At 32.6% G+C, this 16454-nt stretch overlaps 2 protein-coding genes across 5 annotated transcripts; both read left to right on the forward strand.

Annotated features, from left to right (window-relative positions):
* The first annotated feature begins 2877 nt into the window (after window positions 1-2877).
* On the forward strand, window positions 2878-3902 carry LOC108488584 (cycloartenol synthase-like). Of its 2 annotated transcripts, none has more exons than XR_008271823.1 (3): window positions 2878-3244; window positions 3361-3626; window positions 3797-3902. XR_008271823.1 is itself a non-coding variant. In XM_053019775.1 (3 exons), the coding sequence occupies exons 1-2, from the start codon at window positions 3035-3037 to the stop codon at window positions 3576-3578; spliced, it is 357 nt and encodes a 118-aa protein (XP_052875735.1). In that variant the 5' UTR covers window positions 2878-3034; the 3' UTR covers window positions 3579-3626; window positions 3797-3902. The 2 variants fall into 2 exon arrangements, 1 of the variants encoding a protein (XP_052875735.1); XM_053019775.1 differs by having other exon boundaries at window positions 3432-3626.
* An 8-nt stretch (window positions 3903-3910) lies between these two features.
* LOC128281583 (cycloartenol synthase-like) lies at window positions 3911-9303 on the forward strand. Of its 3 annotated transcripts, none has more exons than XR_008271825.1 (4): window positions 3911-4159; window positions 4256-4338; window positions 8233-8317; window positions 9136-9303. XR_008271825.1 is itself a non-coding variant. In XM_053019776.1 (3 exons), exons 1-3 carry the CDS (start codon window positions 4026-4028, stop codon window positions 9252-9254), a joined length of 336 nt encoding a protein of 111 aa, XP_052875736.1. In that variant the 5' UTR covers window positions 3911-4025; the 3' UTR covers window positions 9255-9303. The 3 variants fall into 3 exon arrangements, 1 of the variants encoding a protein (XP_052875736.1); XR_008271824.1 differs by having other exon boundaries at window positions 3911-4101; XM_053019776.1 differs by lacking the exon at window positions 8233-8317.
* Window positions 9304-16454: the final 7151 nt, after the last annotated feature.

The raw sequence follows: 16454 nt of genomic DNA on the forward strand, positions 1-16454 counted from the left end.
TTAACATTATATAGATATTTTAGATTTGTAAATTTATGTATCCTTTTATATTTGCAATGGGTGCAGAATGGTGAAGGTGGCTTTGCAATATATGAATTAACAAGATCCTATCCCTGGTTGGAGGTAACTACTAGACTCCCACACTAGCAAAAACAATTTGTTTTTGCTTTTGGTTTTAGAGTTTCACAAACTCATACTTGAGTGTGTTATTTTTATCATGATTATGGATATGACGGATGCATCACGGCTGAATATGAATACCAACCGTGATGCCACATTACAGTCGCTATTTAAATCCATACTTGCTCACAGTTAAATGTAACATATGAATGTTAATTTTTTTCATTATTTTCTTCATTTGAGAAAATTCATTAGAAATAATTTACGGCCTGAAATTATTTATATATGATATTTATTATATGAAAAAGAGAAATAACAATCTTTAAAACAAAGAGGTATGGATTCGGAGATAATCCAGAACTTTACTCACAGTAGTAAGACACGTTGGCACTTAACGGGGTCATAACTAAAAGTTTGAAGTTTGTTTCAAAATGAAAGTTTGCTTCAATCAATTTGATGTCTCTCTTTGGACCAATATTCTAATCGGCTCTGGTTCGATCGTCCAGTCCAATTCAAATAGCCATGGCTGTAAGTATTTGCATTTCATATATTTGTAATTTAGTCTTAATTTTATTTTTAAGAATTTTTCCTCTATTTCTTAAATTTAAAATCCACTTTCAAATTATATACAACTATGTAATATTTTAATTGAAAAGTGAACAATATTAACTATTTGAACTAATTGATGACATTATAAAAATATAAAAATCAAGTCACGTAAGAAATTAAAATACAATGATTAAATCTCAAATTTAAGCATATTAAAATGACCAAAATTAAAATTTACTATTTTATAAAAATAAAAAGAATGGAGAGTGTATGCCACATGTTAGCATGAGGAAGGTGCTTTGTACACTTGACACGGTTTTTGTACCGAAATAATATACAAAAAATTAATTACGAAAAATGTATAGAAAATAAATTAATTACGAAAATATGCATTTGCTATAGTGTTCTAACGGTGCCGCCTAGCAAATTGACGGCACCAAACTGAAATGTGATGACCTAAATATTCATGCATTTGATATGTAAATTTCTCATTTTGGTTGGCAACTAAAAAAAAGAGCTTTAAGGTGTCGGCTTACACCAAACTTTAAATGGGTAAATTGCTTTATAACCCCCTTTATTTATTATTTTCTTTTATTTTCTTTTAACACCAAAAATAAATAAAATAATAAAAATTTTCGAGATTGTTCAAGGTCTCCTAGTGATATTTATGGCTGCCATGGGAGAAATTGAAGCGAGCAACATTCATGCCGACCCTCAGTAACTTCTCGATCATGGGTATCGATAGTGATGTCGTACCCAGAGTGCAAACAATTTTGGTTTTAACGATACAACCATTATTTGGAAGCTCCTTCAAGATCCCATCAATGTCGATATTAGCCATTTCCTTTTTTATTTGCTCAAATTAAAAATCTGCTCTGTTGCACCCATAATCAATTAAAAATATTAAAAAAGAATAAAATAAAATAATAAACAAAGGGATTTATGAAGTAATTTACCCGTTTAAAGTTTAGTGCCATGTAGGCAACACCCTTAAAGCCTTCTTTTTCAGCTACCATCCAAAATAGGAAATTTACATATCAGGTCCTTGAACATTTTAGGTCATCACATTTTAATTTGGTGCCACCAATATATCAGGCGGCACCGTCAGAATACTGTAACAAATACCTATTTTCATAATTAATCTATTTTTCATACTTTTTTCGTAATTAATTATTTTTTTAAATTATTCGGATAAAAAAGCCCATTTGACACTTCTAACCTTTCAATTACTATAAAAAACCTATTTTATTTTTGAAAGAAAAACGACCCAAAGGTCAACCTCATTTTATTGCATCTTTAAGAATAATATTATGGATATCCAAAGGATAATCCATATCAAAATACAAATCACACTTATTCGTAATAGCTAATTTACACAAATAATCAGCTACAATATTTCTATTACGATTTATCCATTTAATTTGGACTGCATGAAAATTTTTAAAGGCTTCGCACTCTTGCTTAATATGCTGGCCCAAGATGGTAATATCCTGCTTCCTCTTATTAACCTTGTTGACCAAAACAGCGCTGTCAGATTCCAGAATTAGCTGGGTCAAATTTAATTTTTCGGCTAACTTTATGCCTTCTTTAAACGCCTCCAACTCAGCCCAACCAACATCCAAAGTTTCTTCCCTGAATTTATAGCATCCCCCCAAGACAAAACCATCGTGGTCTCTAGCGATTGCGCCAAATCCTCTGCATCCTTTCGAAACCGCAGCGTCAACATTCACTTTGATATAGCCATTTGGAGGCTTTTCCCAGCACTCGTTCGTCTGAATCGGGGAGAAGACCGGAGGTTCAGTGAAGTTAAAAATTCTAAAATCTTTACTTAAAGTACGTGCCCTTTCCCAAATCATCACCATAAAAACCTATTTATTCTTGGACATTTGTGATAATAAAAAATAAAATAATTATCGTAACAGTGTAAATTATATGCGATAACTAATAATATTGTAAAAATAGATCATCAAATTATGTTAAATTAAAAGCTAAAGATTAAATGTAAATAATTAAAAAAATCAGAACTACAATTTTACTATTATTGCATAATGAGCGAAAAAGAAAAAATTATTTTAAATAATTAACAATTTAGTTTATATTTAAAAAAACATAATTCATCCCATCATGTCAAAACCATTTTTCAATAAAATGCAAACCAGAAAAAAGTAAGAGAAAATAAATGCCACCGCATGCATGTCAAGTACTGATTTAATAATTTGTCTATCCAACCCCCCCCCCCCCTCTCTCTCTCTCTCCTCTCCCCAGACTTTAAAGAAAATAAATGGCATTGCATGCATGCCAAGTACTCCTGAGAGAACTGAGCAGCTATTTTTTTTAATTAGGCTGAGGAAATAATTGACGGAAGATGTGGAGGCTGAAGATAGGGGAAGAGACGGTGGGCAACGACGGCTCGTGGCTAAGGAGTGTGAACAATCATGTGGGACGCCAAGTCTGGGAGTTTTGTCCCCTACTGGGAACCCCTGAAAAGCTTTCTCAAGTTGAAATGGCTCGCAAAACCTTCTCCGATCATCGCTTTCACAAGAAACATAGCTCCGATCTCCTTTTGAGGATTCAGGTTAGTTGGAGTTTATATTATTCGGACGGTGAGTGTGTGGTAGATATAAGCATATAGGTTTAATTCTTCATATACTTAAAAAAAGAAAATCATATTTTAATTTATATTTTTATCAGAATACAACATAGCGAAGTCCCTATGAATCCCAAAATTATGGCACTGAAATTAATTAATGCCGTTGGCGAAGGAGAAGAATGGCGGCGCAAGTATATCGAAAGTTACAGTGAAAGAACGTGAAGATGAGAGAGAAGAGGAGGAGGAGGAGGAGGCAATAATAGTGAGAAGCTTGCGGCGAGCCATGGACTTCTATTCCACAATGCAAACAGATGATTGACATTGGAGCGGAGACTATGGGGGTCCTTTGTTTCTACTTCCAGGTTTGGTAATGCACCTAAATCCAACTACTATTTCATAATTAATTTATTATTTATGTTAATATATATATTGAAAATTCTTAAAAGGAATATCATGTTTATATGGGGGCTTACTGTTTAATTAATATTTCCATATGTATTTGAGCAACTAATGGTATTTGGATGACGAGGGGAACAGGTCATTACTTTATGCATTACTGGAGCCTTGATTCTTGAATGCTGTCCTCTCAAATCAGCACCAACATGAGATTTTCAGATATATTTACAATCATCAGGCAAGAAATCTATGCATTTTTTCTTTCTTTCAACTCTATAATTGTCCTAACATGTAAAAAAACTTGAATGTTTGAGTATTATGGCAGAATAGAGATGGCGGATGGGGACTTCATATCGAGGGTCAAAGCAGAATGTTTGGCACAGCCATGATCTATATCACTTTAAGATTACTCGACAAAGAGGCTGAAGAGGAAGCAGTCGAAAGAGGTCGTGAGTGGATCCTCCGCCATGGAACTGCAACTGCAATCTCCTCTTGGGGGAAAATGTGGCTTTCGTTAATATATATATATATATATATATATAGTAGTTATGGTGTAAATTTGTGTTAATGGATGTTTTGAACGGAACTTGATGTTAACAGGTACTTGAAGCAAATGAATGGTGTGAATAATCCAATGCCACCAGAATTATTGCTTTGCCCCGACCTCCTTCCCTGTCATCCAGGTTAATTTTTTTTCTAAAATTTTATATATATATGTATGTATGTATGTATGTACGTACGTTGCTTTTGGACTGGATTGATCTGCAGAGAGTTTTGGGTAGCAACTATGGTGTTCGTGACAAGCTTTTCTAAGTTCCAACTGTTTATCACACAAATTTAACTAGTCAAGAATATGAGTTGAATAGTTTGAGTCATATGTTTAAAATTATTTCATTTTATAATCTATTCATTAGGATTTAACAAACTCTTCAGTTATAAAACAAAAATATAAATCAACAATAAGTTGAAATAGAAAATACTCAACAAAATCAAAAGGAGAGGAGTGAGAGTAGGGCTATAAATTTTTAAAGGGTGTTTATAGCGAAAGTGAACCTTAGTTTTACTAGCTAAATAATTAAAGTAGGTGGATTTTACTTAGTTAAAAATAGTTAAAAAAAGATTCAATAAATTTAAACTTGACTAAATATAGTTTCAATCGGTTAAGCTATTTTTAGCTTGTGAGTTTTATTGGCTAAAAATAGTAAATGTAAAGTGAATTTGACTTAATCAAAAAATAGTTTAAAAAAATTTAAATGAATTTGAACTCGACTAAATATAGTTTCAATCGGTTAAGCTATTTTTTAACTTAGCTAAATATAGGTGTTACTAGTTAAGTAGTTTACTTTTATTGAAGTCTCAAAAATTTAGTAAAAAATATTTCTAAAAACAAAAGAGCTCAGATGTTGCAATATGTCATGCTCAGGAAAATTCACGCCAATTTATAATATGCTAACCATTTAGGCCTAGTTCTCATGCGCTTGAGTCCATCCTCTCAATTTAGTTCTTACTAAACTAATAAAGTATAATAGCTTTATAAACAAGGGTCTCAAGGCCTTTATTTAGGAATGTGAGATTTCGGTCTTTAGAAGTATCTCAATTTTTCCAACAAACCCCACATATTTCAAAAAAATCAAGAATAAAATTTTGCTAAGTATTTTCTATCTAGATATAATGCATCGACTCTGGTGTCCTTTAAACTATGAACTAGAACCAGAAAGAAGTAGACATAATTTATAGAATAATTGGTGAAACATAAAGTTTTAATGAACCAAGAATTTTTTAAGTAAACGAAAATGCTCATCAATCACATTATACCTATATTATTGTTGTTCAACGTAATTGTGTGCTAATAGGTTATGTGCGTGCCTGGTTTTATGAGTGCTCTAGAGACTGTTATAAATATCATTAAAGTGGCCTTACTTCACACTCATATAAGTCAATCCATCAAATGTATTTTGCAGATTGATACACCACCTACAAAAGATATGGATTTGATTAAGAGTTTTTACTCATCTTTATTTTTTTTTTTGTAGATTTTAGCACTATTTACACCATAAGAGGTACATAATTTTTATAGTGCTTTAGAAATTAACTAATGATTTCATTTTTACCATACAAACCTAAGCCATGGGATCTCCAATCAAATAGGTTGAGTTTCCATCATTGTTGATATTACCATTTGACAGTAGTCTTATTCCCCTCGATGTTTCATTTACTAGTTTCTTCTCTAGGGGTTTTAGTCAGAAAATTGACCCAATTCACTTTTGACTACATAATCTATAAATTATAACTTCATTCTTTTTGTAACACCCTTCACCTGATCCAATTGGCCGAATCCGGATCTTGGGTATTACCACCCTAATACAGACAAAATCTTAATCTACTTATACAAGATGCAATTAGTTACAACTCAGTTACAAAATTTCAAGCCAAAATACAAGATTACTAATACAACAAGTAAACACAACTACAACCCATGGTAATTAAATTACAACGATATTTAAAATGGAACCCTATTGTACTTTAGTTATCCTAAAGCACAGATTTTCAAGTAACATGCCACCTGAGTTTACTTTGTATGCATAAAGACCCGATACGACACTTCTTGGCGTGGTCCTGACATCATTCCTTCTAGTGCAAACCCACATCAACTCGCTTGAAAGGTAACACACCTAGATAAGTTCATAAGAACTTAGTGAGGAAAACATCATTTACTTGAATCATATTTGCACTTTACAATCAATAATTTAGATTGGTGATCCTATCGCTATTAACCTTATATTTGTCTCTAACAAATATTTCCTCAAAATCTATTCCTTTATATCCGTCCGTTGCTATACCTTACCTTGAACTATTTCTTTCTCTTCACTGTCCGTGGTACATTGTGTACATCCTTTGTAATGGACTAAATTCAAAGTTATCGAAATAGTGGTTTCGTAACCACAAATCTGATTTAAAGAGAAATTTATTTTAATATTTTTGCATGAATATTGATATGATAGGAAAATCATATGAAAATATCGATAGAAAAATTTTACCGATTTAGTGGTTAGTTAGAAAAAGAAATTATTGAAGAAATTGGGTAAAAATAAGGTATCGAGACCTCGATCTCGTAAAATCAAGTCAAAAATATTTTTTTATAAATATTCATGAAATTTTATTAATGTGGTATTAAAATTTCGTTAGGAAATTTTAATGTTTGGGTAGTCAATTAAATAAAAACGACTAAATTAGAAAAGGTGTAAAAGTGGTTGGGATGATTAAATAGCTTAAATGTCTAATGAGAAAGGATTTAAAAGGCAATTAGACCCAAAATTTATTTGGGCTGGACGACAAGGGCATGAAATCAGCAAGAAAATGGATGATTTAAGGGCAGAATTGGAAAATTACATAATTAACTAAATAAAATTAGGACTAATATGGAAATATCTAGATTTCTTGTGATTTCTTTTCATTCTCATCAGCCAAAACGCCATAGAAGGGGTTCTTTAAGCTGGAATTTCATAATTTTTTTCACCAAGTGAGTTAATCCTTGTTTTTTCTTATAATTTTTGTGTTTTTAAGACTTTTACAACTAGGTATTACTATTAAATTCATTAGTGTTTGATTTCATGGATGAAATTGAAAGTCACCATGGTTGATTGCTGTAAGTTTATGATGAAATAGCATGAAATTAAAGCTTTAATTTGTTTATGAGATGATTTTATTAGGTAATTTCAATAGAAATTGATTTTTAGGACTTAATTGTGAAAAAGGTTGGAATTAATGTTTAGTGCTGAAATTTTGATTCCCAAAGGTTATAAAGTAGTTTAAAGTGATAGAATAAAGTGTTAATTGAGAAAAATCAGCTGAATTGAGAGGTTAATTGAGTAGAGATGAAATTATCATTTATTAAAAGCTTAGGGGAAAAATGGTAATAAACATCTTCACTGAAACAGTTTTGGACAGCAGCAATAGGCTAACTTTTAAAAATCACCATAAATTGTGGAAATTGAATTAGAAATGAAAAAAAATATGGAATTAAAGCTTATGTAGTGTAGTTTCTCATAGAAGAAACGGTGTAAGAAATGAAATTGTAAATCATGAGATATAATAAATTTTGTGAGACAAGGTCAGAATGAATTCGAGTTCTCCTGTTTTGATTTTGGAAAATCATAAAAAATTCGAGAAAAATAATTAGGGGGTTAAAATTTACAAGTTTAAATTATTATTGAGTCTATTTTCAATTGAAATAAACAGAAACATCATCCGGATTTTGTACTAAGAGATAATTAATTTTTAGCAAAGAAAGGTCGAAACTGTCAGATAGCAGAACAAGGGTAAGTTTGAAGATTTTACTGTACTTATTGGCTGAACCAAAAATTCTAAAAACTTTATGGTAGAAAGGTATTTGAGTCTAGTTTCATAAACATCAAGCGGTTTTTAATTTGAAATTCTATAGCTTGAGATATAAATAATTTAGTGACTACGACTCAAGTAGATAGCTTTGAATAAACTATAAATAATGATGGAATTATAGAGAATGTTACATATGAACATGAAATGTATTAAATTGATGATTAAATTTATTTATTTAGATCCAGAAAATTCAAATATGAAGCTAGATCGAGGAAAGGAAAAAGTTCAGGATTCGTAGATTTTTGTATACAAACAAGTATCGAGGTAAGTTTGTGTAATTTGAATTATATTATTAAATGTTTGAAATGTATGTTATTGATGTGAATATGGTTTGAATGTTCATTGTATGAAAATTGATAAAACATTGATATATTTGATAAAAAGGGGAAGAAATCCCGGTTGAATGAAAGGAAAATTCGATAGATCTCTGAAAAAGAATTGACAGTGAAAAAAATCTAACCTGGATGTGTGATCCTATCCTGATATAGCCCTCGTGAAGAATATGTGTAAAATGGATTTAGCCCGGATGGGTAATCTGAATTAGGGTTTGAATTTAGCCTGGACTGGTATTCAGATCCAAGTTCATTAGAGTAATTTTCGTTGCAGGGGGTTTAGCTTGGACTGGTAATCCCGACAATACTCTATGAGTTTATATTATAGGAGATTTAGCCTGGACTGGTAATCCCGCTATAAGAATGAGGTTCGCGGGAGTGTGCTCTCTGAAATGGAAATGTGCGCACCTGAATATGAATTGACGAACCTGGAATTGTACACTAAAAGTGTACCTCTGAAAATCCATCGAAATTTCGAGAAATTCAACAGGATAAATATGGGAAATAATAAGGGTAGTAGAAAATATGGAATTGATGAGCTCATCAATCATTAATCTTTGTATTGAACTCATATGATGCTATTTGATTAATGTTTTGGTTGAGTTTGTGTGTGATAGGTAAATGGTAAATTGAATAGATGTATGAATATATTTTGTATTGTATTAAAAATATTAGGTAAGTATAATTCTTGTTACATGGGCTTACTAAGCACAACGTGCTTACCCTGTTTCCTTTTTCCTTGTTTTGTAGTATTAAGAGCTCGGAGGTCGGATTGGGTCGGAGACACATCACACTATCAACCTCAACATTTTGGTATATCAAGAAACTTTATTTTGGAAATCAATGGCATGTATAAGTTAATAAAGTAAATGTTAATGTGAAATGAATGTAAAGTTAGCCATTGGTATGGTTACCAAATCCTGGTTTTGGTTTGTGATGAGGTTATCTTATGGATATGCATGAATCTGTTTTGAAAATATGTTGAATTGGATTGGTCTTGGTTTAAAATTACAGGGAATGTTAGATATCTATAAAGGGGTTATATTGAGTTTATAAAAAAAATTAGAGTTTAGTGAAAAATTCCCTATGGTTTCGATTTAATCCCGGTTTGGTCTCGATGTATGCTTTGGGCTTCGGAGGCCCATCTAAGGGCCATCATAACATGTTTAGGTAAACGAATAGTATTTAACTCGTAAAAATAGAAAAATTAATTCGGTAAACTCCGATAATGCCTCGTACCGTATTCAGGCATGAATACGGGTAGGGGGTGTTACATCCTTCAAACTCTGAGTCATCACCTCATCAAAATTCAAGAAGAAGCACATGAACAAATGACAAAGTCTCACTTTGAACATTCAATTTTATATCTTTCTTTAGAGTACGTTTCTAATACTAACTCTATACTTTTTTATATATCTTAAATTCATTATTTCCGATCGAGTCTTAGTTTTATATACTATTTCACCATAAAGTCCATAGATAAATTTCATCCTTACTAAAATCACTGATTGCCTTAGAGTCAAACAAAACTTGCCATAAGGGAAATTCATTAGGATACGCAATGAAAGCCTTATCATGTTCGCCACAGGGACATTCTTCAAAGGTTTTCATTGAGAGTCCTATCAAAACATGCCATAAAAGAAGTCCATTCGGAGTACGCCACAAGGGATATCTTACAGGGTTTGCCACACAGGTTATTCTTTCATATTTCGTTACAAAGGCTATTTTTTCATATTTCGCCACAAAGGCTATTCTTTCGTATTCCGCCACAAAGATTACTCTTTCATATTTTGCCACAAAGGCTACTCTTTCCTGACGTGTTTACGATATAGATTTTCCTAAACTCACGTTATGTGAGGTTTGCCTATCATCGTCCTAAGACATGCAGAGAACCCTATTGGGTAATCACCGTCCTTTAATTCCTTTCAGAATGTGTCATGATTATGGACATTTCCTTTCAGATTTCATGTTTAAAGTCCCGACGGACCCTTTTATACAAATATTGCAGAGACAAACATAGACACTTAACAGAACATACTACATAACATACATCTGAGACATGCATACATGATCATACTTCCCATCACATTACTTAAACTCATCATATCTATATTGGATGATATATTATTATTTATGAATAGAAAATACGGGCTATTAGGGTGGCAAAAGGGCATTTTCTCAAAAATGATAAATTCTTGTTTTAACTCTTACCTAAATTATAAAATTTTTGTTGATAAAATGATGAAATTATCTTCTATTCTCCAAAAATTATAATTCAATTCTTTTTTAATAAATTTATAATTCAATTCTAGTCCTTATAACATAGTAATTTTATAGTTTAAACCCTTTAGAAATTATAAAAATTTAAATTTATATAATGATAAAATTACATTTTAACCCTTCAAAAATTTACAACTTAATTCTACCCGAAATTTCTGACATCACTGCCCTATTCCTATCTCTAATCCTTTGTTATTTTGTCTTTTCAACATCATATCTAAATAGATTATTATTTTATGATTTCAATTTTTTTTCACCATCGTTCAATTCTGGAAAGAGATTTTCAAGATGTCATAAAATTTTCATTCCTAAAAATCCCACACTTTTCCAAACCATTAAAATAGACAAGATTCCTCAAAGCAAATACTTTTATATAAATAATATTGTAATAGTATAAATTATATTATTAATTGTAATAAACGCGAAGACAGAAAACATGTCTGATGTTTTTTATTAGATCAATGATGAATAGGAGATGTTGGTGGTATAGGCATGGAACATGGGGGGTATGCTTCACACATATGGTGGATGGTTTGGGATAAAAGGGTTAGTAGCAGTTGGTAGAACATACCATAACAGTTGTAACGTTCGTAAGGCTTGTGACTTCTTCTTGTCCAAAGAGCTTTTCAATGTGGTTGGGGAGAGAGTTACATGTCTTGTTACAACAAGGTTTGTGTTTATTCCTTCATTTATCCTTTTCATTTTCATGTTTACCAATGACAAATAGACTAGGTTGGATTGTGTAGAACTATGATTTTATTTTTTTTCAAACTTTTATTTGGATTTAAATATTAATTATTTATAGGAATTTAGTCTGCTATCCTATTATGCAACTGTCTGCTCTCTCTGGCGTATTTTAAGTTTTTTGTTTTAGTCTCATGTTTTGCTTGACGGTAGCCGTCTCTCAAGTCTTTTTTATTCCTTTAGAAAAGTGATACCCACGTTTAGGATTCTACCTACATTTATGGAAACTAAATTTGCTGGATTAACGGTTAATAAAAAAGAAACAGTTTTACAAATACAAGTGGAGCCAAATACGAAAAGAAAGGTGGGGGCTTTTCGACTGGTGGGGTGTTACCTAATAGCTAGCATTATTTCACTTCACAGCAATAAAAAGTATTATGGCAAATCTAGGGCATCCTATTCCGGGTGTTCAAATCCGGGATCTGGGGGAGAAAAGGTTTTTGTTTCAATTTTTTCATATCATGGATTTGGAAAGGGTTTTGAAAGGGTCACCATGGACTTTTAACAATCACTTGTTGGAGTTATACAAGCTGCAATAGGGGGAGGATCCATTAAAAGTTCCTTTAATTTTGACACGTTTTTAGGTACAGATTCATGATGTTCCTATCGGTTTTTTCTATGAGAATTTGACAATGCAATTGGGTAATTTCATAAGGAACTTTATGGAGTATGATAGTTCGAAATGACGGTTCAAATCTAGGGAAAGAAAATCGCAAATTTATGAGAATAAGAGTCCAAATTGATATACGGCGTCCTTTGAAGGGGAAGAAGCAGGTTATGTTTTCTGAAAAAATCTCATATGTCAGATTTAAGTATGAAAGATGTCACTTTTTTTTGTTTCTATTATGGCCGATTGGGCTATAGCGATTTTTTTATTGAAGCAAAAATGGCGTTAGGAGTAGAAATTGCTGAAATGGGTTGGTATTTATTATTGCGAGCACAATCTCGAAGAGCTCTAGCAATGAATAGTATCTGGTTACGTGAGGAAGACATGGGAGAACTGGGTGGAAACCGTGAGGGTAGCCAAGTACCAAGAAACAACCTGTGGGACATAGTAAAAAAGCGGGGTATAGTAAGGCTATTGATCCAATATTGGGATTTAATTTGGAAGGGAGATCGTTTTTTTCATGTCAATGGGGGGAGAATTCATTAGCAGGTTAGGCTTAAACTGCAATGGATCATGATCTAGAAGATGATGTATTAATCGAAGAGGAGGGGAAAAAAGAGCTAGGGGAGATTAAATAATTGACAGCCAGGGAAGAGATCAACACTTTAGCGGTAATGAATAGGAGAATGCTGGAAATTAACCATTTATCATCGGCGGCTGCCAAGAGGCAAGTCAACCGGGCTCAATAAAAATTTTAAGTTAGAATATTCGTGGTTTGGAGAGCCCACAGACAGTTCGAAGACTTCGGCATTCGCTGAGATATATAATCCCCAAATGGTTTTCTTCATAGAGATAAAAATTAATAAAAGTCAGATGGAAATAATTCGAAGGAGTTGTAGTTTTCCTAATGGTATTGATGTTGAATCGATTGGTTCTAGAGGAGGGTTATGTTTGGTATGGCATGGGGATATTAGTATTATGCTTTAAAGTTTTTCAAAACGACATATTGATGTGGTAATTGAAGATGCTGATGAATGTAATAAGTGGAGATTTACCAATTTTTATGGATCTCCTTATACGTAGGATAGGGATGAATCTTAGAATCTTTTAAGACATCTGTGTAATGTTGGGGAGCTTCCATGGTTGGTTTGTTGTGAATTTAATGAAATTATGTACGGATTCGAAAAGAATGGAGGCTTACCTCAAGAGGAAAGGCAAATGGAAGCATTTCGTAAGGTGTTGAAATATTGTAATTTGTTGGATGTGGGTTATTCCGGGAATTGGTTTACTTGGGAGAGAGAAAATTTGTCGGAAAGAAACATTCAAGAACATTTAGATAGGGGAGTGGCTACCAAGAAATGGATATCTTTATTTCCTGAGTCTGTAATTCAACATCTTCCTCATTCTTTTTCAAACCATTGTCCATTGTTTATTACTACTAAAAAAGAAGACAAAGGGCGGCGTAACAGAAGTTTCAAGTTTGAAGCTTGGTAGGCTTTGGATGAATAATTTGTTGAGAAGGTTCGACATATTTGGGATAATTCCACAGAAGATCTACTGAGTAAGTTAGAAAGTGTGAAGAAAGGCTTGGAGAGATGGGCTAATCAAATTCGGCGTAGCAGAAAAGAGAAAAAGGAGGTGTTAACTTCTAAATTGGCAAAATTGTTGGAATTTGAAAAGAATGATGAAAATTTGGTAGAACTCATTGACATAAATATCCAACTTAATTTTGAGATAGAAAAGGATGAGCATTATTGGAAACAGAGGCACGAGTTAATTGGTTGAAATTTGGGGATAGAAATACTGTATTTTTTCATAAGCAAGTGACACAGCGACAAAGAAGGAATTTTATCTGCAAAATACAATTCGATGATGATAGGGAAATGGAAGTGGTTTGGGAAATGGAAGTAATTGCTAGATCGTATTTCCAAAAATTTTTTTCAGCTAGGAGGAGGGGAAATCACGAATATATTTTGTCATGAATTGATCGATGTATATTTGATAAAGACAATTCTAGGTTAAAGGCGAGTTATACTAATGAGGAGATCCGAGAGGCATTATCAGAATTAGGTCCCACAAAAGCGCCAGGAGAGGTCAGCTTTCTGGCTTTATTCTATCAGAAGTGTTGGCCAATTATCGGGGAAGATGTTACATCTTTTTGTCTTCAACTACTGAATGAAGGTCTGGACATTAGTTTGATCAATAAAACTAATAGTGCTAATAACGAAAAGTCCAAATCCTTCAAATATTACTCAATTTAGACCAATTAGTTTATGTAACTTGCTTTATAAATTGATGGCTAAGGTCATTGCTAATCGTCTTTGGGTTGTGGTAAATAAATGTATTGATTTAGCACAAAGTGCTTTTGTGCTTGAGAGATTGATTTTTGATAATGTTTTACTGGCCTATGAAATTTTAAACATCTTAAAGCACAAGAAGGTAGGGAAAAATGGGTTTATAGCTGTGAAATTGGACATGAGTAAAGCGTACGATAGGGTTAAATAGAATTTTGTGAAAGAAATAATGAAGAGAATGTGTTTTGATCCAGGTTGGGTTAACTCTTTAATGAAATGCGTATCTACAGTTTCATACTCGGTGGTCTTTAATGGTCATATTGGAAAAACTTTTCATCCTTAGGACTAGGACAGGGTGATCCCTTGAGCCCGTTCCTATTTCTATTTTGTGGGGAAGGCCTTTCTAGTCTTATGCTGCTTACAATGAAAAGAAAAATAATTAGAGGTGTTAGGGCAAGTAGAAGTGATTCGCAAGTTTCACATCTATTTTTTGCAGACGATTGTATTTTGTTTAGAGAGGCTACAAAAAGAAGAACTCATTCTTTAAAGTAGATTTTGCATGAATATGAGATTTGTTTTGGTCAATGTGTCTATTATGATAAGTCTACAGTATTTTTTAGTACCAATACGCAGGGGGAAAAAACAAAAATTTATAGCGTACTTAGGGTGTGTAACTCAAATAATCCAGAACGATACCTTGGTTTCCCCAATATGGTAGGAAGAAGAAGAAAATTGTCTTTTCAAGTCTTAAAGGATAGATTTAACAACAAATCGATAACTGGAGTATAAGGCATCTTTCTTAAGGAGGGAAAGAGGTATTCATAAAAGCTATTCTCCAATCCATTCCAACCTACACTATAGCTTGTTTCTTACTTCCTAAATCTTTATGTGCTGCTTTGGAGGGTATAACTACTAAATTCTGGTGGCAAACAGGTCAAGGTAGAAAATGTATTCATTGGTGTGCTTAGAAGGATCTATGTTCATTAAAAGAAGATGGTGGCCTAGGTTTTCGAAATCTTGACAAATTTAATATTACATTATTAGCCAAGCAGGGTTGGCATCTTATAAATTTTCCCAATTCTTTGTTAGCCCGAGTTTTGAAAGCAAAATATTATCCAAACTCAAATTTTTTTAATGCTCAGTTAGGGAATTTACCTTCGTTTACCTGGAAGAGCATCTGGGCAGCAAAAGAACTTCTAGAGAAAGGCCTATACTAGAGGGTTGGTATGGGGGAGCGAATTTCTATTTAGGATGATCTATGGATTTCGGGAGATGAAGCAGACAGATTACAAAATGAAGACAACAATGAAAACATCAAGTTAGTATCGAATTTGATTGAGGTCACTAATAGAACTTGGAAAACAGATATAATTGTTAATACCTTTAATGCGGATATTGCAAAGAAAATTATGCGAATCTGTAATATCCTGATTTTGGGCCTAGTCGGAATAGTGGTTTCGTAACCACAAAATCCGAGATATAAATAATTATTTTATGATTATTTTAAGGTCTATGATATGATTGCATGATTGTGTGAAAATTTCGTGAAGAAATTTTATGCATAAAGTACTTAATTTGAAATTTGGGACTAAATTGAATAAATTGCAAAACTTGTGTTCTAGAAGTATTTTGCATAAAATTGAATTAGATTATTAATTAGAGGTCCTTAAAGAGTAATTTTACCAATTTCTAAGTCTATGGACAAAAATTGGACATGGATGGAATTTTGGAAAGTTTAGTAGTAAGGGCATTTTGGTCATTTAGGGGTAAAATGAATTAAAATACAAAATTAAAAGCCAATTTTGCTCATCTTCAACCCCATGGCCGAATATAGCAAGGAGAAACCATGGCTAGGGTTTTCAAGCTTCCAAGCTCGATTGTAAGTTCGTTCTAGCCTCGTTTTTAATGATTTTTACGTTTTGGAGTCCGTAGCTCGATTTAGCTTATGCTAGCAATAATTTAACCTAGGGTTTATATTTGGAAAAATACCCATAGGTGAAATTTGTGTATTTTGGAGCTTTATGATAGAATATGAGGTTTTAAATTATGTTAGACAACTTGTGCTACTCGGTTTTAAGTGAAAAGCGAGCAAAAGGGCTTAATCGGTAAAAATACCTAATAGTCATAAGTACATGTTAGAGTGA

Source organism: Gossypium arboreum, chromosome 10 (assembly GCF_025698485.1).
Source record: "Gossypium arboreum isolate Shixiya-1 chromosome 10, ASM2569848v2, whole genome shotgun sequence".
Classification (NCBI taxonomy): Eukaryota; Viridiplantae; Streptophyta; class Magnoliopsida; order Malvales; family Malvaceae; genus Gossypium; species Gossypium arboreum.

Bases quoted from the DNA above. Each gene is read 5' to 3' on its own strand.
- LOC108488584 (XM_053019775.1), top strand. From the start codon at position 3,035: ATGTGGAGGCTGAAGATAGGGGAAGAGACGGTGGGCAACGACGGCTCG. The intron at 3,245-3,431 runs GTTAGTTGGAGT...CCGTTGGCGAAG, and splicing joins ATCTCCTTTTGAGGATTCAG to GAGAAGAATGGCGGCGCAAG.
- LOC128281583 (XM_053019776.1), top strand. From the start codon at position 4,026: ATGTTTGGCACAGCCATGATCTATATCACTTTAAGATTACTCGACAAA. The intron at 4,160-4,255 runs GTGGCTTTCGTT...TGATGTTAACAG, and splicing joins ATCTCCTCTTGGGGGAAAAT to GTACTTGAAGCAAATGAATG. The intron at 4,339-9,135 runs GTTAATTTTTTT...CTTGTTTTGTAG, and splicing joins CCTCCTTCCCTGTCATCCAG to TATTAAGAGCTCGGAGGTCG.